Below are 26181 nucleotides of genomic sequence, written 5' to 3'. Positions count from 1 at the left end.
AGTCTCTGGTTTTATTCCAAATTAACACCTGTATAACCAAGATCCAAATTTGTCCTTCAGATTGGTGGGTCAACAAGTGTGCAGTGAACAAGGCCCAGCTGTGCAGTGAATGAGATATGACTGTTCACTGTATCACAGAGTCCCTAAACAATGAATGAGGCAGGGTGGTTACTGCTCATGGATGGAATAGTGTGTAGCAAGGGCGAAATTCTCTCTTGTACAAAGGGCCAGCACAAAGCTTATGTATCACTTACATCCCATGGGAATTTTACCATAAATGAGGCAAAGTACACTCATTAAGCAGTAAAAGACAAAAATATTTTAAAGTAATATTTTCAAATGAATGGGGATATATTAACAAATTGGTAAAATATATAATGAAATTTCAATAGAGAAAATATATTTTAATACTTCTAGAAACAGGAATTTTACTATCTGAAGGGTTCCTCTTTTCTGCTTTAATAGGTTATTTTAAATTAGAGTCAGACCCTTTCCTCATTCACTACACACCAGAGATCAAACTGGCCCAGCTTGTGAAGGTTTGGTGAAATGATATTTATTTTTGAGATTAGCATCATGAGCTACAGAATCTCAGCTCCCTCGTTTAAAAAAAAAAAAAAAACAGTTTCCAGCCCTTATGACTGGGAAAATATCCTTGAAAAATATAAAGCAACCATAACTAAAACAAGAGTATCTGCCTGTAATCCTGAAACAATAGCAGAGAGGTGTGAACAGCCCCAGTCATCTCAGTGAGGTGTTAAAACAGGAGAGGGATGATCATATTATAGAGATCAGCAAAATCTAGAGAATAGTACCTGTTTTTGTTTGTTTGTTTCACAAATGGGTAGTGCATGGAAAAATACCACCACTTAATTTTTTCCCCTCAATCTGACCTGTGAAGTAAACAAGGTAGAAGGAAGGGAGAGTTCTCTGTTAGCATCCGAGCCTCACCTAGGAGGAATCCCACCCCACAGCACATGGAGAACTCAGTAAGGCATGAAAGTCCCACCCAAAGGGATTCAAGCTCATAAAGCCCAGGGGGACATTCAAGATCCACCGAGGAGGAGCCAAGCAAAGTTTAGAAGAGCACACATGATCATATTGTGAAGTTATGCATAATCTATTGAGAGTGACATCTCATCTTAGTGTACCAGGCGGATGGAGCTATGTTTGTGAGCGGAGCCTCGAACTATACCAATACTCATCATCACCACAACCTCCCCGCTTTCCTTCAATTAGAGCTCCAGCTACACACCATCTAATCTGCACATTGAAATGAGAGAGATCAAAGACTGGATCGTAAGACATACACACAAGGAACAAGGATAAGATGGTGCACCTCCTGAATTGAGAGCTTCACTCTACAACTCTAGGTCCTGATCCACAACTGGATCCGCTCAGGTTTCAATGGGACTCCATGCAAATCCAAATTGCAAGATTGAGACCATAATGTTCACGCATTTTTGTAAAGAATTGCCTATCACTTTTATTTTTAAGAGAAGAGAAGAGAAATCCAACAAAAATATATTTACTATTTGCCTACACAGTTTGGCTATTAGCAACAGAAAGCACAAAATGAACCAGTGCATGCACACTGAAAATGCTAAAATTTTAGCTGTAATTTGCCCCTGAACAATTCATGTAACAAAATATATACCGGTATATATATATATACATACACATATATAATAGAAAATCAAGCAAAATGTTGAAGAGTTCAAAATATACCCTGAAAAATGTTTATTGTAAGGGTTGGTTTTCCCGCAAATAATAAGACTATTTAAAAATTTGTTGTGTACACTGGGGACAAATATCACACTGGGGCAAATAAAAGTTCTTCTAATAAATCACATTATACCTCAGTGGTGACATACATACTATGTGATACAGAGGTTGCAATGGTAACTCTCTCTTAAAAAAGTAACCAGTCTCAGATAATTCTGAATAAAAAAAACAACTAACACACAAGATTGAGGCTGTCCAAGGGAAACTCTAATTACCAACCCTTTTAACTTTTTAATTCCCCCTTCACAAATCTGCACATCTTAGTTCATGTTTTCCAGCTGACAGAAACAAATTCCAATTTTCTTTTAGATTAGCTGCCCTTCTGCTGTCTTGTGCTCCTCAAGAATCTGACAGCAAATTATATTTTACTTTGAAAAACAGTAGTGACGTTCAGCAAGATAACACACAAAAATCTGTTACCTTAGTTTTAACTGCCACAAAATCTCCACTGATCAGAAGTAGAATCATAGAATCATTGAATATCAGGGTTGGAAGGGACCTCAGGAGGTCATCTAGTCCAACCCCCTGCTCAAAGCAGGACCAATCCCCAGACAGATTTTTGCCCCAGGTCCCTAAATGGCCCCCTCAAGGATTGAACTCACAATCCTGGGTTTAGCAGGCCAACGCTCAAACCACTGGTATGCCTAAAATATTTTAGAAGCCAAACTCATGTTTCAGAATCCCAAACTTCTATCAATTACATTCAGTTGCTTCTAAGCTAGGATGAAATTAATTTAAAGAACATCTCAAATAAAATTCTTAACTTTTTCAGTCGAGTCAAATCTAATTGGGAGATGTTTAAGTTTTCCTTGCTGAACAGGATGGTAATTCTCCCTCCTCCATCTTTCCGCACCCCCCCACCCCACACACACACCCCTCCCCAATCTGCCCAACACATAGTAAACAATCATTTAGTGTACACAAATCAGATGAAGTTAGAGTGTATGCATAAACATTGTACCATTCCTTCTATAGTTTATTACAAGTCTTGATTTTAACCACTGGTTAAGAAATAATTACAAAAACAATTATTTACTGAATGATATCTAGTTCTTGAATAAAAAAAGAATGCTATAATAGCATTTTTTCCTACTTTGTCCAAAAGTCTGATATTAACATCCTTTTCACACTTGAACATTGGTTATCCTCTATCATCAGCTTTCCTCACTGATAATATATGAGAATATATTTCCACAGTAGCTAATGGAGACATTCCTACAAATCAATGTGCTGCAGTGATACAGAAATAAAAGCTTATTTCACTGTAATGATGCTTCCAGACTTCCCTAAAGTCAGGTGGTTACTTGCAGTTAATGATCTGTGACATACCACACAAGTAGTCCTAAAAAGACTTATTATCCACTGCATGTGCAACAATATTTGCTTTATGGATGGCTAAATGAATGAAGACATTCAATGTAACTGTAAAAGTAAAATCAAAAGAAAACTTACAAGTAACATGTTTTCTTTGAGTAAAAGAGCTGTGAACATTTTCCATTAATACTTAACCTTTTGCTGGAGCAGTGCAACCACATATAATGCTTGAATCCATAAAGACCAAGAGCTGTTCAGGGTTAATGCTGATGCCCCCAATCAAATGTTGTAACTTTTTCATAAATGCAAGAAGTCTAATTTCCATTGGTGAAATCACACTGTATTTATGTCACATGGTAGAGAAGACAAACTTTAGAAAGAATGAATGTGCATACTCTATGCCTTTGAAAAACTTCTTAGCATTTTTCTTTTAATCAAATAAAACAGATACAAAATAACTTCTAGAAATTAATGTTGATGTATTTTAAGCTGCATGAGTACACTTACCTACTAGTAGAAAAGAATTGCAAATTAATTTTAAATAAGCTACTCAGACAGCATAATATCTTGCATAGCTGTCAGACTGTGCAGACATTCACACATTTTCTGTTTATAATTTTATTTCATTTACTAGACTCAGCTTTTGTCCACCATATGTCCACTGTACATTAACTATTCCCTGAGGTACAATTAAGGGCTTTCCATTTGTTGTAAGAAGACCTAAGTATGAAGGACGCAGCCAGAAAAAACATTTCTACCTAAACCAAAAACAGAAGCACATTCAGCCTGAACTATGGCTTATGCAGCATCTTTTTTTTATTAGACATATGTCCACATTGCTAAATAAACTACAGACAGAATCCATGGCAATAGTACATGATCTCTCAGCATTTTATTTGTGTATTATTATAAAAAGAGGATATGCATACTGTTCTAACCTTTGTATTCAAATAATTTATTATTACTTGCAATTTTCAATGGCATGTTCTCTAAATTTAAGCATAACTATTACTGTATGGTAATTTTTTATTGATTGGTATTTTTGTAGCACTCACCACAGTGGTATCTGAGCTCCCAGTTACAGTAACAGTATTCTGTTAGACTTTGAACCTGGCTATCTAATTTCTGTTGTCCTTTGGAGGCAGAACATATGTGCACAAATAAAACAGCACAAATAATTTGACCTAAAGATTTTTAACTGGGGGAAAATAAATCAAGTTTGTTCTTTCTGTCCTCATAAGCAAAAGAAAGTGTAACATGGTAGTCGTTTGCCAGTAGCGCTCATTTAATTCCACTCTTTTAACTGCCTACTCTTTTCCTCTTGAATTCTGAATGAAAGCGAAAAACAACGTACTATCTGGAGTTTAGTGCAGACAAGCAGTGTGCAAGCTTTCTCACTTAACTCTGTTAACGCATCTCAGTGGTGACTTACAAAAGTTCTACTAGTCTTGTCATGCTTCTCTCTTGCTCCCAAAATGGTCTGGTGCCCCAGGCCCCCCAATAGCAACATAGGAATAGGTTTAGAAGACACTCATTTCCACTTGTAGCCTATGCAATATTATATTCCATAAATCAGATTCAGCCTGGCATGAGTGCAAGTCCACAGACCTGAATGGAATTATACCGTTATCTCTGGAGTCCAACTAATTTATATAGCTATAAATATATATGTCAGCTTCAGCTCAGTGGCTGAAGCTTGAAGTGCAGTTCCCAGCAAGCCAAAGAGCAGGCTTACTATAGACCCATCCCACCTACTCCTGTCAGAAATGGCTTTGGACTTCACAGGCAATGCCCATAAAGATGGCAATGAGTTGATGCAGCCACATTTTGCTACAGTACTGACAGGATGCATCCCTATGCTGCTCTTTTCCTTGCTATGGCTGCTGCCACATCATGGGGCCTCCACAGGCAAAGAACTGCCAAAACTCTGGGATCTGCCATCGTAACCCACCATAGCTAACCGCCCTAGAATCATCTTTGACCTTGGAAGAGACTAAAAGGAAAGTGAAATCCCTATTTAGCATACTGGATGGTCTAGCAGATATGTCTCCATTCTGGCTTCCCAGCTAACATCAAGAAGAACTCTGGATGGGGGCTATGAGTAGAACCTGGGCTCCCCCATGAGATCAGATGCACCATGTACATTTGTCCACATAGATGAACGTGTATAGGTATTAAGTCCAGGACCCGATTACCCTTTTGGTACACACATCCAGGTTCTTTGATACATCCTCGGGGCCCTCTCCCTGTCACATTCCCACTTCACAGCTCATGGAGTATATCTACATAGACATTACAGAACTATACATCAATACCCACAACTTCCTCTATCTTACACAACCTGCTGTATCATAGAATCATAGAATATCAGGATTGGAAGGGACCTCAGGAGGTCATCTAGTCCAACCCCCTGCTCAAAGCAGGACCAATCCCCAGACAGATTTTTACCCCAGTTCCCTAAATGGCCCCCTCAAGGATTGAACTCACAACCCTGGGTTTAGCAGGCCAATGCTCAAACCACTGAGCTATCCCTCCCCCGATATGCTTGGCCAGCTAATGAAGGGATGAACTTGTAGTTCAGACTGCGCTTGATCCAGTCCCTCCAAAAGGGGTGGTTCAAGCCAGGGCAACTATTACCTCTAACATATTGCAAATAGCACCCCCAAAGCTGTCCTGCCAGCAATGGCAATTTAACTGTGGTAGTACCATGACAACTTTAGCAGTGCAGTCAGCCAGCAGTGCCACAACATCTATCCCCCTTTGCTGCACCAAGTAGAACTTAGGGTCAGGACCATGCCACTTAGGTGTCCCTTCTGATGCATTTTCGGTAACATAAGTAAAGAAGTTTGTTTTAAAAATATGATTTTAATTTCCCCATATCCTTAACCTAATGAAGAACGTATTCATGAATTGAGCTGCAAATATTTTAGAACTTTGCATAAAAGGCTACTTTCATCGGACATTTTTTTCTTTCGTTGTCTTGAATGATTCTTTAGATGTTAAAGGCAAACTCACCACCAAAACAAAACAACATGCAGGGAATGTGGGATTTTCCTAATAATTTTTCGTTTGTGTAGGGATGATTATTCAACACAATTTAAAACATTCTAGATCTACACAAACAACTTGTCAGATGGGCTATATCGTAGGGTGAGCTGGACCTTTAAGGGAGTCATGGGTTCAGCCTCACGTTTGACTAGTTGATCTCTCAGTCCAGGGGTCATATGATGGAAGCATGTGAATAGGGGCTTATCTACACTATCCGTGCTTCGCTGATACATCTATACCGGTATAGTTATACGAGCAGAGCAAACAACATATGCCGACAAGAAGGAGTTTTATTATCAGTATAGTTATACCACCTCCCCAAAAAAGATTAGTTGCGCCAACAGAAGCACTCTTCTGTTGCCATAGCTGCATCTACGCTGGAGGGGTTTGCTGGCATAGTTCTGTTTGGCTGGGGTATTTTTTGGCGCCCCAGACCCACAGAGCTAAGCTGACAAAACTTTGTCAGTGCAGATCAGGTCACTGTAGACCTGGCCTAGGAACTGGCCTGTTGTGGGGTATAAGACTAGGCTGAGTTCGTTCAGAAGAAACTCAAATGAGCAGGAGGATTGTGTGAACTGCTCTACACAGAGACTCTCCTTAGTTCCCAGGCAGAGAATCTGCGGAGTGCAAGCCTACAGGGAGCAGGAGCCAGCTCGAAAGGTTGGTGGAAGAACTGTGTTCTTTTGAACTTTATATTAAACAAGCCAGCCTCCCAGAAAGGAAAGGTTATTGAGAAAATACCCATATTTTGAAGTTTGATTAGCTGGGGAAGAAAGGGAAACTGAGACAATAACTGGACCCAAAGCAGACCAGGAAAGCCCTGACACAGAAAGGATTCACATGAGTGCACTGTAAAACCAAACATTCATGTGTAAACTGGAAAATGTTTCTTTTTCTGTGGTCAGATAAGATAGGTAATAAGATTGTGGTTTGTGTGAATGCAAGTTAAAGGGTACACTAAAATATAACCTTTAAACTTCACAATGTAACAGCACATCATTTCCTGCTCAGAGATAGCACTCCAAGATCAATTAATCATGGCTAAGGCGAACATAGAGTCAACATTCTTAATTAGTGTTGATGCACTCTCCTCTATGCCCCCATCTGTCATGAAGACTGTTTAAAAATCTGAGTTATTAGTCTTTATTGGGGAGAGGATCTGGTTAATATCTCTAAGAGTAGACATCATTCATCCATCCACCATACACTGGTGCCTGATAATTTCTACCCCCAATATAATTTACAGATAACCACCGCCCTGAGACCATCTAGGCAGCTATAAATCAAAAAGAGAGTAGCTCCCATGCAACCTGGGTTAATTTTTGTTTACAATATATCAACAGAGAATGTTGGTTTGACACTTGAGGAGTCTGTTTATAGATCAGATACGGAAAATATAAAAGAACTAGTCAGGATAAAAAAATAAAACACCAGTCAAATAAAACATAGAAGAACCACTCTAACTCACACTAATGACTAGAAAGCCTACAGTGAATTCCTGAATTGTTAGAAAGTGAACACACGAAGTAAAAAAAGCAAAGATCTTACTGCACAAAATGTACTTATCTTAGCTTGTGATAATACTTAATATACTTGTAGAATACAGTATCGTAAAAGGATTAAGTCAACCCACACAGCTTTTTGTTTTGAAATACTTGCTGAGAACCAGAACTTACCTCACCATTCCCTGGTGCGCAGATTAATATTTAATAAAATATAACTTTACTAGTCAATTACAATACTAAACAAGTTCTTTACTTCTGTTGTTAACATTCCTGCTTTAGAAAAGCAGTATTATCACAGTCATCACAGATTTGGCAATAAATGTGAAATTCAATATTTAATTTTGCTGTCAGAAAATAAATGTGAAATTTTAATTAGTTGCTTACTGAATAAATAAAAAGAAAAGCTTGAGAAGTGCTGATGTGATTAAGCAACTGATTTAATTGATGATGGGCTGCAAATGAAGAAGGCAGATTTGGGTGGACCTGGTTATAATCTATACTTGGGCAGCTTACGTCAACCTAATTATGTCAGGGTACACACTACAGCCTTGCTTCCACCAATGTAAACGTCCTACTATGTCGACATAATAATAACTCCACCTCCACGAGAGGCGTAGGGCTTATGTCGGTATAGCTAGGGCGACGCAGAGTCGGTATAGACACTGTGGGTTACTTACATCAGCTGTTGGCAGTCATTCTTATCTATTTCAGGGAGCTGTGAAATTGACAAGAAAGCTGCTCACAGCTTGGGCTGTCACTACGGGATGGGTGGGGGGCTCCAACTAGAGCCCAGTTGCCCACTGGGGTCCCCACTCGGAACCAGGCTGTTGCCCTGGCTCCCCAGTCAGAGCCAGGCTACCCCCGGGGTCCAGGTTCCCTTCTCCCAGCCATGCTGCTTCCCGAGCTCCCCCGCGCCCAGCTGCACTGAGGTGCCCAGCTCCCCACTCCCTGCTGCGAACCTGCCTGCACCCAGGCTCCAGGCACAGAACTCCGCGCTGGGAGCACGGACAGCTGCTGTGTTCTAACCAGGGGGGCAGCTGGTCTTTAGGCGGGGAGCTGAGAATCCAGGCTCTCAGCTCCTCACACTGCCTCTCAAGTCACTGGAAGCACTCCTGATGAGAACACTCACCACCGCCAGAAGGAGGGTAGTGTGGACATGAACCACTGCAGTAATTACTGAGGTGGCTATAAGACAACCTAACATAGGTCGACTTAAGTTTGCAGACATGCCTTTAAACTGAGCCTAACGAGACCACTGAGATATGATGTGAAAAAGTAAAGGAAGAAGAGAGGATGGAGGGAAAAAAAACCCACCATAACAGAAGACTAGGAAAAAAGAGACCATATATCCTGAAGAGAACAGTACTGTTTTCTCATAGAAGGATGGTTCCCCTAAATTCTTGTGGTTTTTTCTGTCTCCTGCTCCTAACAATCTAATCTACAGGGCAAGTTCCTTCTTTCCTGCTGCCCAGAGAAGAGATAAATACTCCAGAAGCAAGAAGATGAAAAAAAACATGAAAAACTTAAAGGACCTCAACTCATCCCAACACACCTAAGAAAGCCAGTACTAAATTAACAAATAGTATAGTTCTCTCAAAGTAAGGTTGGTGAAAGCAGAAGGAGAGGGACGAGGAAGGCAGGGAGTGTCTCCTAAATTTTGGGGTTTCTTCAGTTTCTCATACTCCTGAATGGTTTAATCCTCTGGAAGTTAAGCAAGGTCAGGTTACCCTGCTTGCCTAGAGGAGCTGCTTCTGAAGACAAGCCTGAGAGACTTTAAAGAAACAAACTATACAGGGAACATATTTCAAGGGGCTAAAGTGAATTTTTAATGAAATCTTTTCTAACTAATTTTGATCTCTGCAGTATAAAGCAGAGATATTCCAGATAGTTGTAAAAGAAAAGCTCATGTGACTGTCAACTAATAATATTGTACTGTATTGAAAAGAGAAAGTTAGATACTTCTGCAACCTGCTCTATGGGGAAAAAACCACAAGACTATGAAAGTTATCATATTGTGATTATGCCAAACAGGAAAAGTAGCTCTTTTAAATTTGATGAAAACATTAATTAATATGGTATTTAGTGCTCTGAATAACACAGTTCTGCATCCCCACCTGGAGACAAAACAAACTTCTATTGGGGAAGGGGGTTCACACCAGCATCTCAGTGGTTGGGTTCTGAATGTCTACCTAAAGTCTTTGACTAGCAGGTTACTGATGTAAAACAAACAATAAAGTTACCTAAGCAGTTTTTGGCAGTTTTCTGTGTTAAAGTAACTACTACTTAATATTATGATTTCAAAGATGTTAATATTGAGGATGTCTAATGATGGAAGCCACATATGATAAAACTGCTTCCAAAGCAATGCTGCAAATACTACTGAGTCAGATATTCCTTACACAAAGGTGTTTGTGTCCACGACAGACAAATGTGCATACGTAAGCGCCACAGGAGAAAAAGCCTAACACACATGCTGCTGAATGCAGTGCATGTCATTTGTGAAGCCAATCTGCAAAACATGCCAGAGGTGTTTGGATGAAAAATGTCAGCAATGTAAACAACCTTGTTGCAACTGTTATATAAAAAAAACACCACAAACACCACATACACATTCATAACTACTCCTAAAAAGAAAGCCAGATACAAGCAGTTCTTTACAGCTCCAGGTAAATCCTCAGTATGGATTCCGTTATCAGTACTGGGTGGATGGAACACTGGGTTTCTTCCCATTTTCTACCCTGCAGAACAGCTGAATAATTAAGTTTCTTTTTACAAATGAAAGAGAGAGATGCATATTGTAACTTTGTCAACATACCCAAAACATCAAATGTGTCATTACAGAAACGCAACAATGCAGGTGCATGCAGTTCCTAAGTGCTTAAGAATTATGAGGCAGGCCAAATTAAGGCTTTCTGTCCAAATGATCAAATGCTGGATTCAACATCACTAGAAGTCACAAAGAAAACTTCTAATTAATGGAACTGCAATTAAACATGCAGAATAACCACTGTGGAAATAGTGTCTAAATGGCGGCCTTCAGTGGTGCAAGTACAGTGGTAGAGTACGCCGTACCAGTAAGGTATTTATAGCTGGTACGGCATACCGGAAAGACACAGGAGGATCCCGCTCCCTGTCCTTTCACGCAGCTGTGTCTTCTGAATCCTCCTGCATGGGGTCTGTACAGCAGCCCTGCCAGAGGAGCTGCACGTTCTGTTCTTTTTGCCGCTGCAGTTCCTGGGATAGCCATGCGGTTCAGGGCTCTCCCAGGAACCGCAGCAGTGAAAAAGTGAAAGAAAGGCCACCGAGTGGCCCCACACCGGCAGCTCCTTCGGCGCGGCTGTACCACCCCCAGCCCAGCCCCCAGCCTTTCCATGCAGCTGCATCTCCTGAGTCCTCCCTTGCCTGCGGTATGTACAGCAGAAGTCTTCGGCGCAGCTGTAGGCGGACAGAACCCCCCTCCCAGGTAACGTAGGATGGATGTGGATTATGGGGAGGGGACAGGAGAGCAAGGGGGCCCTGGACGGGAAAGAGTCACATTGCCCCCCCCCCCTCCTTTGTGTCCCTTGCAGCCTAATGGCAAGAAATTATTTCTACTTGCACCACTGGCAGTCTTCATAATTTCACTACTGCAAGGGAGAAATGGAGAAACAAACATTATTGGAATAATCTCCAAAAGCTAACTGAAAAGCAGATGAGAAAAAACACCACTTTATAAGACAGGTAGTTGAAAGATGGCAACCAAATACATTTGTCCTCAAGTAGTAGTTTTATGGATATTGACCAAAGAAGCCATAAAAGGCTAGAAGAAAGAAACAGAAAATACATGCCTAATGTTATGAACAAGAGTAATTCCACTGACTACTTGTTTAAGTGCTTTGCTAGATCAAGATTGTAAGTATCATGCTCTTAACATACCTGGATTTTACACAAAAACGCAGGTTTTGCTGGCAAAATTCAAACATCTACACTTGAAAATTTGGTCTTTAGAGAAGTAAAAAAACATTTAAAATGAGTTGAAATTAAAATCATATTTGTAACACTTAATGTAGCAACAGTGCATTCAAAACTGCACCAATTTATAGAATGCCTGATGTGTACAGGCAGGATATCATATCTCATCTAGTCCTCCAGTATGTCCTTTGTTATTTTATGATGACTGATATTTAGGAATCCAATAAATCCGTTTGCTATGGAAAAATGTAGAATTTGCATTTTTATAGAGAATCTTTAGTTTTTACATTTTGTGAAAAAAATAAAAACATATACAGTAGAACCCCATTTATCTGAGTTTCCATTATCCGTCTCTTTGTATTAACCAAGCTGGGGCTGTCAGCTGAAGCCCGAGCTCCACCACACACAGCTGACAGTAAGAGTCCTGCCGCATGGGGCTGAAGGTCTCAGGATTATCTGAATTTTTGATTAACCAACGTGGCCCCGGTTCCATTTAGATTGGCTAAACGGGGTTCCAATGTATCAATAAAACATTGTGTTCAGCTGATACCTCTGGCTAGAGAAACTAAAGTTCAGCGTTTCATTTTAATCGTGGGGAAAAAAATTTTATGGGTTTTTTAATCAGAGAATTTGGGGGATTTTAATCATGGAAAACTAGAATCCCTGGTGATGTTATATATCCATGGAAACTCTGATCATTCATGGAATTAGCAATCATCACTGTTTATTTTTTGATGTCTTATCTCAATGAAGGACCCCACAAGCTTGATACACAGTGGTCATGATTATGAATTTGGATGATATCTCCACTTACACAACTACAATTGGCTGCTACAGAGAACAGAGTGAAAAGTATCTGACACAAGTAATAAAAGTCATTGAAAGTAAGGGTAACAAAGTACTAATAGACCTTGTTATAAGGAACTGGGGATGAAAGCCAATTGATACAAAAGTTTCATCTGCCTTTTCTGTCCATTCCAAAAGATATAGTCGTAGCCATGTCTGTTCCGGGATATTAGAGAGACAAGATGAGTGCGGGAATATCTTTTATTGGACCAACTTCTGTTGGAGAGAGAAACAAGCATTTGAGCCACACAGAGCTCTTCTTCAGGTCTTGGAAAGGTACTCTGAGTGTCACAGCTAAATGCAAGATAGAACAGATTTGTTTAGTAGAAGTAGTTAGCACATATTTTAAGGGTGTTTTTGTCTTTTATCATTTTCCTGTGAGAGTTCATATGAGAGCATAGTGCATTAAATGCCCCAATAGCAATTATGTGGGTGAAACCAGACAATCACTACACTCTCAAATGAACTCACACAGGAAAATGATAAGAGACAAAAACACCCTATATAGGGTGACCATACATCCCATTTTGGCCGAGACAATCCCTTTTTTTAAGCCCTGTCCTGGCCGTCCCAACTTTTTTGTTAAAAAATGGGCATTTGTCCTATTTACACTTGCCAACTGATCAAGTCAAAAAAGTGGGGTGTGAAGGAACATGGGGGGGTAGCAGCAATGGCACCCCCACACAGAGGGGGCAGGGCTTGGGCAGGTGGCAGGCAGGGTTTGGGAGAGCAGCGATGCCAGCCCCAGCCTTGCATGGGGAGAATGGGGCAGGGCAGCCCCAGCCTCGTGCAGGGAGGAGCGGGGGTGGGTGAGCAGCTTGGGCCAGCCCTGTGTGGGGAGTAAAGGCTCGGGCTAGCCCCATGTGGTGTCCCATTTCCCTTTGGGAAATATGGTCACCCTAACCCTATATCACCTGTGGTTAGGTGGTTAGCGGTGAACAGAGCGATCACTCTATATCCGACCATCAGTCCTCATCCTCAAAGGAAATGTGTACACTTTCAAAAGGCAAGCGTGGGAACTTACATTCATAATGGAATAATTCTGCTAGATACCAAAAATCATGGACTGAACAGACACACTGGATTTATGGTTCATTACAACAATCTGTAATCCACTAACCCCCGTTTTTGTCCTAAAACTGCAGAGATGTTAATGGGCCACTCTACCTTGAATGGTCCCTTAGAATATGTGCTACCTACTTATGCTGAACAATCTGTTCCATCCTGCATTTAGCTGTGAGGTTCTGAGTACCTTTCCCAGACCTGAAGAAGAGCTCTGTTAGACTCAAAAGCTTGTCTCTCTCAGCAACAGAAGTTGGTCCAATAGAAGATATTACCTCACCCACCTTGTCATTCCAAAAGATGACTTTTACCAACATGTTCACTTCTAAATCATTTAGTAGTACAGAGAAAGGAGAATTTCTTAGCATATTGGTTAGTAAAGAGTTATTTTTTTCTAACTGTTTTCTTCTATGCCTTGCATCTTCTTATGATACTTCCAGTACACAACTACATTAATGTTCTACACTACTTGATGATAACTTCCACCATTTGAAAACAGCATTTATTTGGAAAGGTTATTTTCAAATACTGTAATACACATGTGTATATAGTTCAAAGTGAAGGAGGGAAATGTAGACTTAAGATATCACCTTTTCCCCCTTCTTAAAATATTATCTAAATGAGAATTATTTCCCCACTTCAGTTAAACACTTTCACAAGTAGATTAACTGACATCAAGAAATGTTCCTGTTCCTTCACAGGTGGTATCAATATGTGGAATAATATGACAAATGGGAGTTTAAAGCAAAGTAACATTAAGATACTTAAAAGGGACACCATCACCTTTAAATATATGCCAAGACTTTAACCACACATTTTGGAAAGTTAGGCTCTTAAGTCAATATTTAGTCACCTAAATACTGGCCTGATTTTCAAAAGTATTGACTTGAATGGGAACTGCTTGGTGCTCAGCATTTTTTTGCAGTTTTCTTCTGATGAGAATAATTAGTCATTGCAGCAATTTACCAAGGAATACGGTGGATTCTCCACCACTCGCGGTCTTTCAGTCAATACATCTAAAAAGATATGCTGTAGCTCAAACCTAAATTATGGTCTTGAAACAGAAATTATTGGATGAGATTATTTGCCCTGTGTTATGCAGGAGGTTCGACTAGATGATCATAATGCTCCCTTCGGGTCTTTAAATCTATGACTCTGTATGTTCCAAATAGGTTGCAGCTCCCAACACGGTATCCTATCATCATCTACTGACTGCAGAAGTTGAGCCATTCTGAATGGAATGCATTTATTTAGATGCACTTGGCAGTCATCAGTGGTGTTAGCTTTAACCCCTGTGATGCATAGGGATCAAAACCATGCTTCTCCTGTGAGCCCTGATCTTATTATCTGCCTGCTTGTGTCGCAAGAGGAGCATGAATACAGTAAAGTACTGAAGATATACTGAGATAGAATCCTTCTTTGATTTTCTCTTCCTGTTAAGTTTGGAAAGGTAATGAATTTCTAAATGCTTCATTCTTGCCATGCTTTAATACCAATAAGGCACTTGGATATAAAATAATTACTAATCTATGTAGCATTCCTTGCTCCCTTCCTCTGGAGAGATGCCATACATCTAGACATTTCCATAACAGCACTATACATTCTTTAGGATCACAAGAAACTTATATTTTGCTTTATTTTCCTATCCAGCTGGCCACAAAACGGATACATGTTAGAGGCTCTCCAAAACAGATAAGAGGTACCCCACGCCTTCAGCCTTTATGAACTACAGGCCCTATTCTTGGTCCATGTCATTCTGCTATTCAAAAATCCATACAGACCCATAAAACCACATTCTACTTTCAGTTGTACTCAGTGAGTTCCACTAGTTTAATGAGGTTTCATGTACATAACTAAGAAAAGAATTTGACTCAAGTTATATAACAGAGATACAGTTCTCTCCTCTAACTGAAATTGAAAATCAATGTCTGATTTTCTGTCTATGATGGTGTCATTCCAGCAAAACAACATTACTTATGTGTATCCTCTTGTAAATACTTTACAAGCTTTGCACAACTCCAGGTAGGAAGTCCAATTTCTAGGTAGAATATAAATCAATGAAAAATATTTTTCATTTGGATTTCAACAGAATCTGTATTATTGGCTCTGGTGTGCTATGGTACAACAGAGTCTATGTTATACTTTCAGAAGTGCTATTTATATATTGTAACTAAGTGTTGCTCTGTGTTCTTCCCAGAAAAACAAAAGTAGTCTTTCATAATGAACATCAGAAATAGTTACAGCATTGCGGTTGCAACTCTAGAGTTAAGGGCTGGGAATGAACGTATCTCAACTTTACGATTAGTAGCTTGTAACAGTTTCAAAAAATTATCTTTCTAGATGAAATGTATCAGGTTTGGTCTTGACATGAACATGAATTATTTGAGAAAGACACAAAAATCTGTTTTACCCTTTGTGTTATTTAAACAAATATATGTCCATTACTAAAGATTATTAGAACTTTTCCATTGCCCGGCACTTTTTTTTTTTTTTTTTTTTTTTTAAACTTGGCATATCCTGTTCCTACTGAAGTTAATGGTAAAAAGATTACGAGAAGTGGGATCAAGCCCTGTGATTTGCTAATCAGGGAGTCTCTGAAGGACTGGTTAAAACCAGGGGAAAATTAGGATCCAGCTGGTGTTTTTATGAATGGGAAATAATTTCTTAAGAAGGGTTTTGATGATTAGGAGTAAGAAAAGTATCAAACTATGTTCTGATGATCAAAAAGGGGGTTACGGCAAAAGAAAAATACCAAGAGAACTATGGAGAATAATCCACCTCTAAATTATAGATGGTATGCAAGAAAATAAAAATGCTTCCAAAAAAATCTCTCATTTTATGCTTAAAGCTTAATTCCACGCTTTTAAATTATGCAAGCAGATTATTTTATTAACTGATTTCCACCTAGCAAAGAAAAATAGTCACTGTTACAATACAGAATTTAGGAAGACCAAACACATGAAACCCATGTTCCATTGTAACTAAAGATGTGTCTTATGGTATTTCTCGATATTAAACAAACAGCCAAAGTACTTCAATTAACTGGTATTTATGCATTAATAACTTACTTTTATTGCCTACCAAGGCCACAAGTGGCTGAATTTCTGATTCTTCATTTGCTTTCTTTACCATATTATACCAATCTTCTAAATTTTCAAAGCTCTGGTAATTGGTGATGTCATATACCAAAAGGACACCCTAAAGAGAAAAGATATATTTGAAACATTATACATTGACAAAAGTTATTCATTGCAATAAGTTACTATTAAATTCATATTAAGCTTATTTTTTAAGATTCTTCAAAAGCTGAGATGCCACTAATTATAAATGTTTTATTATTAATTATTATTATTGTAATCCAAACTGAACAGTTAGAATTCAAGCAACTCCACTAAATAAATACTTTATGAGATAACAGACACAAAGCAGTACACAGACTTTATTACTCAGATATTAATTGTACCACAGCTAGTGAAACACAATGGAAATTTAGCAAAAAAAAAAAAAAAAAACAGCAAACAATATATTACTCATAGTAGAATGTCACTGTCTGACACTTAGGCCTGGTCTACACTTACCCCCCAATTCGAACTAAGGTACGCAACTTCAGCTACGTGAATAACGTAGCTGAAGTCGACGTACCTTAGTTCGAACTTACCTCGGTCCACACGCGGCAGGCAGGCTCCCCCGTCGACGCTGCGATACTCCTCTCGTCTAGCTGGAGTACCGCAGTCGACGGCGATCACTTCCTGGTTCGACTTATCGCGTCCAGACAAGACGCGATAGTCGAACCCAGAACTGCGATTCCCAGCCGCCAAACTAGCGGCTGGGTGTAGACATACCCTTACATTTCTTTTAAAAACCTCAAAAGCTTTTCAAAATGAAAGTTAATATTGTAAAAACTAAGTTATAAAAGGGCTGCTACTTATCTAGTTTTCACCACAGGTTTTCCAGATTTGATTTTTTTTTTTTTTTAATTGTGAATCACATATTTCTTATTGCCTGTCTGCTACTTCTATTCTCCCAGCTGGGGCCAAAAGCCAGCTCCATTCCTTTACTGTTGTAGAAGACAAGTATTAGCAGGCTTTTAACAAAACTCTAAGGGCCTGATCAAAAGTTCGGCATAGGTCAATGGAGAGACTCGCTTTGACTTCAATGGACTTTAGGTCATGTCCTAAGTGAGGCTAGGTCTACACTATGTGGGGGGGTGCGGGAGGTTCGACCTAAGATACGCAACTTCAGCTACGTGAATAGCGTAGCTGAAGTTGTGTATTTTAGGTCGATTTAGCTGGCTGTGAGGACAGCGGCGAGTCGACCGCTGCCGCTCCGCCGTCGACTCCGCTTCCGCCTCTTCCGCGGTGGATTTCTGGAGTCGACGGCAGAGCGATCAGGGATCGATTTTATCGCGTCTTCACTAGACGCGATAAGTCAATCCCCAATAGATCGATTGCTACCCGCCGATCCGGCGGGTAGTGAAGACAGTTGAGAAATATTCAAGAGACAGATATTAATCAGGTGTTCCATAAAGTCCATTATTTTAGCGAAAGTCCTTTGACATCCTGACTTCCCTGCAGTCTTTAGCCTACCCCGTCTCTTCTTTTTTCCTCCATGGATTCCATGGTCAGCTCTCACCATCATTCTCTTCTCAATTATTGACTCCTTCGTCCTTCTCTCCCACTGTTCCATCCAATTCAATATCCCATAGCCCAGGCTCACATCCAGAATCTGTTTCTGCTGCTCCTGTTCCCATCCTTCTATATACCTCTAAAGAAAACCACAAAGACGATGTAGCGTTCCTCCACTGCAAACCCATGCTTTTCTCCTTATGTACCACCAACTTCCTTGCAAAACGGTTTTACTATTGCTTCAGAAGGCCTACTTATAACCTACAACAACTTTGATTCCTCCCTCTCTGCGCAGTATCATCAGCTTCTTCAAGGAAAGTAACAAGAACTAGCATGACCTCCCTTTCACCCTCTTCCCCACACAACACCCTTTCCTCTTTTATCTCATTCATTAAATCTAATGTCTTGCACCAACTGTTCCCTTCCAACTCTTCCATCACCTGCCCCTTGACTCCATCCCTCCCACTTACTGATCTCCTTACTCCTACTCTACCCATCCTTCTGAAATATTGCAATCTGAAAATATGCAGGAGGGAAGTAGCAGGTATATAGTAAAGTTACTTTCCTAACTTTGAACATCAGTCATACAGTAGGACTGGGGGAGGGACGGGACGCAAGGGGGTACAAAGAGACTGGGATTGGGACAAGCCTTGCCCTCAAAAAAGCATACTCATGAACAGGTCAATCAAGGTAACAGTTGGCTGTGGGCACTGAAGGTGTTCACATGGAAACTCAAAATAAAGATAATTGTGAACTGGAGATGTGCCATCAACTACCAAAGAGAATGTAATAGATGCAGATTGCCTACTAACAAAGTGGCTATTCTACACAAATGGATTTTTGAGCAATTTGTGGCTGTTATAAAAACAGAGAGGCAGAAAATAAAGGAGAAAGATAAGGTCTTGAAATCAAAAGATAGACCCCCTTGGCAAAGACCCACCTTTATTCCATCTTGACTTGGGCAATAAGGCAGCACTTCAGTAAGGGCGGAAAGCTTAATACTATTATCACAGCTACCCGATAGTTGGGATGCCAATAAAGTTATTGGTTATTTTTAAAACAACAAAAACTGCACTGTATCCCAATTTTTGTTTTACTAGTGTAAGCTTTGTTGTGAGCAAGACACAGTGTTGTGCTATGTCTAATGGGAATGGAAAAAGGGGAGCACAAGTGTAGGGATTGTTTAAGTAAGGAGAATAGGAGTGAGCTTGGTGGAAAACAGAAAATGAGGAGGAGCATGTGGCATGCTCCTTCCACCTCCAGTATTGCCCTCTTCCCCATTTAGTAGAAAAGCATGACTGTCCCTATCTCAGATAGCTCCAGAGTTCAGAAGACACTTGGGCAACAGCAGCATGTAAAATAAAATTAATGCAGAGTAACATATTTTAAAAATGTTTATACCTATCATGATGGGCTGGCTGTTTCCGGTATCTCTTCAGACCATCATTGTGCTGCTGCAGGGCTTAAAGCCAAGCATTAGCCCCTGCTCCCCCTTAGGAGTAAAGGAATCCCACCAGAGAGGTTTCATGGAAGATACTCTTGAAGTGAGTTTTAGCAACTGTAGCTCCCCAGTGTCCTTACTATCACCTTCCAGGCCATCTCCAACACTGCCTTAAAAATGATGTACTTTCCTCAATCATTCCCTCTCTTTGAATCCTTTCAATGATTGTCCCACACAACAAGTTTAAACTCTTGGTACTTGCTCCTAAGGTCCTGCACAATTCTGCCATGGCCTGCCTGCCTGCCCGCCCGTGAAAGCGCGCGCACACACCTCTAACAATACCGACCTCTCCCTGCTGTTTCTCTTTCTCCCACTCCAATCTCTAGACTTTTTTCCAGGTTACCTCGTATGCATGAACTAGGAGATCACTCTCAGTATACCCGGTCCCCCACCCTCTTCTTAATTAAACAACAGAAGCAGATGCTGATGTCTGAACTCATGGAAATTATATAGGATTGACAGATCATCTCTTGGGGCTTACTTTGATTGCAACTCAGGATAACCACAAATTGATATCTGGAATTTGAAGACAGCATTGGGCCTGCTTCCACAATGGGTTACCCAAGTTTTATATCAGTGAAACTCTATTATTTGAGAGGTGGGCTGGCAGGGATGCAATAAAAAGACAAGGACAGACTGCTTTTATGGCCTTTACACTAAACACTAATCTGTAATCTTATTTTTGGCCCCAACAAAAAGATAATGTAAAATACTCTACTAATGACTTATTCTCAATTATGAAGGTTCTGGTCACAACTTCATATTTAAGATTTAGTTCTATTTTCTACTGAAAGCAGAGATTCAACCTTCATTTTCTCTGAAAAAATACAGTGTATCCTCCCCAAACTTACAATCCTTTAAGTACAGAGAGAACAGATATAAAATTCAATCATTGTTATTTCCCCAACATGCACATGAAATACACTTAGAAAGGAGGCATTTTTAATGGATAAAAAATTAGAAAGAAAAACTATTAAAATTAGCCTGGTAACACAGAAGTAGCACATTGCCCCACCATGAAAAAGAAAAATGTTTGAGAACCGACGGAGGATACCACAATGTGAACACTATGTTAATTCTCTACTCTCCAGCACATATTCCCTGCTTGCATAACAACATTCTGGCAATGGAGACATTATGCCTACCTTACTGTACATGTGAGTGCTTTTTGTTTCTGAATTGTAGAATATTTGCAAAAATAGTCCACTGGAAGTTGAGTGTACTGCAGAAATGATTTGCTGGTCTCTAGAGAAGGTATGGTCCGCACTACTCTTATTCTATTAACAAGCTAATTTATGAAGTAGCATATGCCAACACTGAAGGATACTTTACACTAGAGATATGGATAGGGTCTGCAGTTATACAGTTCAGAGATGGGAGTTGGTCTAAAACATATTTATAGCATAAATGGTAGAACTGCAATTCTAAATGTTTCGTAACAGTATTAAATAGAATGATACATAATTTGACACTAGAAAAACCAACATTTAAGAAGTTTCAATATTTACAACAACAAGGAGTCCAGTGGCACCTTCAAGACTAACAGATTTATTTGGGCATAAGCTTTCGTGGGTAAAACAAACACTTCTTCAGATGCATGGAGTGAAAATTACAGATGCAGACATTATATAATGACACATGAAGAGAAGGGCATCTGAAGAAGTGGTTTTTTACCCACGAAAGCTTATGCCCAAATAAATCTGTTAGTCTTTAATGTGCCACCGAACTCCTAGTTGTTTTTGTGGATACAGACTAACACGGCTACCCCCTAATATTTACAACAGAGTATATTTAAAAGATTAAAGAAAATGCTAATCCAATTTAAATATAGTTTAAATATTTTTATTCTCAATGTTTATCAAATTATAGCCCTATCCAAATGATATGATTATGAAAGAGCCGATTAAATTTTAATTTGAAATTAAATTTAATTTAATGCTCATGAAAAGCCTCAGATTAAAAGTAATAGACAATGAAATCCTCTAGCCACAGAACAGACATAGCTCAATAAGTGGCAACTTCCCCCTACAAACATGCAGAGAGCATCCATGCTTACAGGTAAGAAGGTAGTTCACTGTCTATGCCTATTAATCATCAGCTTCTCTGAAGAGACTGACAAAAAGGTTGCCAAGATTGGCAATTCTGTGATGTGGCCACATTCTCACTAGGGACTAGATGCAAACTACATAGCTCACAAAAGTACAAAAAGCAGCCAATCAATCTAAGCTAATAACCTTTATCTACTTGCATCTTCTTTTGTAAATCTCTTAATAAGTTTTTCCATTGTTAACATAGGTAAATAAAAGTTCCTTATAGTGATAATTATCACAATAATACATTAAACAAAAATCTAAGTTAGCTTTTAAAGGGTGCCTCAACCTGGCCGCTTAAATAATATTTACTTAGCACCTTTCATTCAGAAAGATCCCAAAGCTCTTTACTGTCTGCTAGAATCATTTCAGCCACCACGAAATTCAGTCACCTCTGAGGTGGAATGCAGCAACCACATCATTCTGGGCTAGCAACACCAAAACAACAGTTTTAGGAGGGGAAGTAAATTACAAACTTTTTCAGCTAAAAGTACATGGGAAATTAGGTAGATACATTGGAAATAGACTGAGACACCAAGGTTAATACCACTCTGATTGCAAAACGTGACATAGGAAGCCCAGAGCTCTGTTCTATGCCTCAGCCACAAGATGGCATCTCTAAAAGTACCATAACCCAAAGTTCCATCCTGGAGAGTTGATTCTATTCTGACTCAGAAAGAAGGGAGTCTTCTTTTGCCATTTTCTGCAGCGCCTAGAGTTTCTTTGGATGCTTCTCATCCAAATACTAAGCACACCCAACTGTCTGATTATGTCATCTGACCATTTCACGGACTAAGATGATATAGGTACAGGATATATAATTTACAATGGCTTGTACAGAATCTGTATCTATCATAGGCCCCAATCCAGGAAAATGATGCATATGGGTAGACCTCTGCACCCATGTGGAGTCCATTTGACTTGCACAGGCATAACAGTCCATTCACGTACAAGAAGTTGAAGAAACCGAGCTTTACATGGTTAAGTTCCTTGGGGCAGGGGACAAGTCTTTTTTGCAGGCAAAGCAACAAGAAAACTACCAGTACTTAATAATCAGTTCTATGGAAATGACACATGACATTATCTGCCTTAAGAACTGAAATTTTTGCCTTTTGAACACCTAATAGAACCTCAATATAATATTCTGGATAGATATTTATGCAGTATATGATTGCTTAGATCATACATCCATTTCACAGCTAACAAGGCATTTAGGGCCAGATTTTCAAAGGTATTTAGGCACGTAAAGATGCATATAGGCACCTAGTGAGATTTACAAGGCACCTATCTGCATCTTTACGTAAATCTTTGTAAATCTGATGCCTAATGATCTGGGATTTATGAACTCACATGTAAAAGTGCTTGGATGTGAAGGGGCTGACTTTTGAGGAAAGATTAAAAGAACTAACGGCAACATTTTGAAAACCACATTGGTGATTTAGGGACTTAAGTCACTTATTCAAAAATAATTTTGGCACTTAGGAGACAAAATCCCATTGACTTTCAATTGGAATTAGGTGTCTAACCTGCTTACATGCTTTTGTAAATCCTATTAGACACTTATCTGCATTCTTAGGCATTTAAATACTTTTGTTAATCTGCCACTAGTAAATGGAGACTAGAGCAGTAGCATATTTCAAGACACTAAGTAAGTAGGTAATCAGAGATTTGGAGCAATCAAATTTTTGAATTGCTCCGCTCCGGGCAAAAACCTACTGCTCTGCACTCCAGCTCCGGGCTCCGCTCCAAAGCCCTGTAGGAAATAATTCCTTATTAATTTTTTGCTTCAAGAATATCATGATATATTTTGTCTTAATTAAATATCTAGCTTTGGCTTATTATAATGATCAAATACATTATTCAATAATGGAATCATTTTATCTACGAACTAAAAGATCCAGGGCTGAAACCTTACCTTAATATTCAATATGCATTATATTTTCACATTACTTAATTCCAAGATATACACATGGGTCCAACAAACAAAGCAACTGATCAGGATTCGCCCATTTCATCCCTCTGAACAACCTGATTGTATCTCTAAAGAGCAATTAGTTTTGGGTCTGAATTAAGGTGACTTCTTATAGTTGTTGGTGACAAGGTGAGTAACACCAGCAATTTCAACTGCCTGCTGTGTTACAGAATGCAGGTGCATGCAGCTATATGCTCTGCCTATCTACTCCCTTTCTTTGTACTTCCCTATATTGCCTGCTCCATGTACTTAGACTAGGATTCTTCCCTTCAAATTCCACATGATGCCCTATTTAGATCTCCCCCTTTTTCGTTTCCACTAAAACTTCAGATTCCCTACACTGAAGCAACTTTTAGTCTGGAAGAGAACAGACTACAGCTTCTTCCAGAATTATCCATGCTGTTTCATCTGTTCTTCATGGAGGCTGCTGGGAAGCTAATGCTAAGAAAGTGTTCAGAACAGCCCTGGAAGGACAGACAACTTGGCATAACACTTATTAGAATTAAGGAGAGGGAAATTGACACTAATTTATTAGAAAGTTGCAACTACTGTAGTTTGTTTATCAAATAAAAGTAGCTTTTGCAGTTCTTAGTTATTTTAATGGAAATGTTACCAGGTCACTCAATGCTGCTAAATTACAGATTACTATGATTTAAAAGAACACAATCAACTTTATAAAAATCACACTTTGGTCTGAATTTTTTGGACCTACTATTGCTACAAGCAACTCCTAAAATCATCAGTGAAAGCAATAAAAGAAAAAGTATTAGTGTTCATTGGGAACACTGTGAATAGTCAGTTTCACCTGTTCCTTGGTAGGTTTTTCCACAGGAGAGAGAAAAATCTTTTTTTTTTTTTAAATAAGGTAAGTGTGGTTGTAAAACCACAGACATTACCAGGGTGACTCTGGGTCAGGTGTAATACTTAAAACTACTTAGCTTTTTTTAGAAATTGACTAAATTTTAAGTCAACAAGGAGGTCAGATTTTTTACTCTATCAATTTGCAAATCCTAGAGTCACTTTAATTAGCAGCCCCTGCTCTATATTTATTAGTGTGATGCCACACCTCCACTCTTGTCCAAGTCCTAGAGCCATATTCTTCCCTTTAATGTGAGAAGTAGAGAGCAGAAAATAGAAGTAAAAAGAAAAAAAAAAAAACATGAAAACAATACATTTTATCATATATATTGTCTATTGTTCCTATTGCAACTGCCAAAAATAAAAGAATGTAGTACTTAGTTTGATGTTATTAAGCCAAAAATAAAATTATGTGCTAGGGCTATTGATTAATTGCTGTTAACTCATGCGATTAACTCAAAAAAATTAATCACAGTTTTCATCGCACTGTTAAACAATAGAATACCAATTTAAATTTATTCAATATTTTTGGATGTTTTTCTACATTTTTAGATATATTGATTTCAATTACAACGCTTGACAGTGTTCACTTTATATTATTATTTTGATTACAAATATTTGCACTGTAAAAATGGCAAACAGAAGAAATAGTATTTTTCAATTCACCTCATACAAGTACTGTAGTGCATCAATCTCTTTATCGTGTAAGTGCAATTTACAAACAGATTTTTTTTTTGTTACATAACTGCACCCAAAAACAAAACAATGTAAAACTTTAGAACCTACAAGTCCACTCAGACCTAATTCTTGTTCAGCCAATTGATAAGACAAATAATTTGTTTACATTTATGGGAGATAATGTTGGCAGCTTCTTATTCACAATGTCACCTGAAAGCAAGAACAGGCATTCGCATGGCACTTTTGTAACCAGCATTGCAAGGTATTTATGTGCCAGTTATGCTAAACAGTCATATACCTCTTCATGCTTCAGCCACCATTTCAGGGGACATGCTTCCATGCTGAAGATGCCCATTAAAAAAATAATGCATTAATTAAAATTGTGACTAAACTCCTTGGGGGAGAATTGTATGTCTCCTACTCTGTTTTACCCGCATTCTGCCATATATTTCATGTTATAACAGTCTCAGATGATGACCCAAGCACATACTGTTCATTTTAAGAACATTTTCACTACAGATTTGACAACACACAAAGAAGGTACCAATGTGAGATTTCTAAAGATATCTACATCACTCAACCCAAGATTTAAGAATCTGAAGTGTCTTCCAAAATCTGAGAGAGACAAGGTATAAAGCATGCTTTCAGAAGTTTTAAAAAGAGCAACACTCCAATGCAGAAACTGCAGAACCTGAACCACCGAAAAAGAAAATCAACCTTTCTGCTGGTGGCATCTGACTCAGATAGGGGTGAAAGTGAGCCGGTACTCGGTACTAGTAAGCACCCACGCCGGCCCATACCCAGCCCACATTAAAGCACTGCTGCGGCAGTACTTTAATGTCCCTGCCCAATTGCCCCTGCTCCCCCGCAGCCTCCGACGGGAAGGGGTGGCAAAGGGAGCAGTTGCCCTGGGGCCGATTTAAAAGGGCCCGGGGCCCCGGACGCT

General features: G+C 39.2%; 1 protein-coding gene across 2 annotated transcripts in view; it reads right to left on the bottom strand.

Moving 5' to 3' along the window:
- The window catches only part of RAB28 (RAB28, member RAS oncogene family), an 88801-nt gene that overhangs the window by 46717 nt on the left and 15903 nt on the right, over positions 1–26181 (bottom strand). For both annotated transcript variants that reach the window (XM_024202211.3, XM_024202212.3), the window contains exon 4: positions 16580–16709. In XM_024202211.3, the coding sequence (XP_024057979.2) occupies positions 16580–16709 (130 nt within the window). The remainder of the gene's footprint in view (positions 1–16579; positions 16710–26181) is intronic.

The sequence above is a fragment of the Terrapene carolina genome, unplaced genomic scaffold (genome assembly GCF_002925995.2).
Source record: "Terrapene carolina triunguis isolate 2854851 unplaced genomic scaffold, T_m_triunguis-2.0 Scaffold66, whole genome shotgun sequence".
Lineage (NCBI taxonomy): Eukaryota > Metazoa > Chordata > Testudines > Emydidae > Terrapene > Terrapene triunguis.
This window is presented reverse-complemented; position numbering and strand designations above follow the sequence as displayed.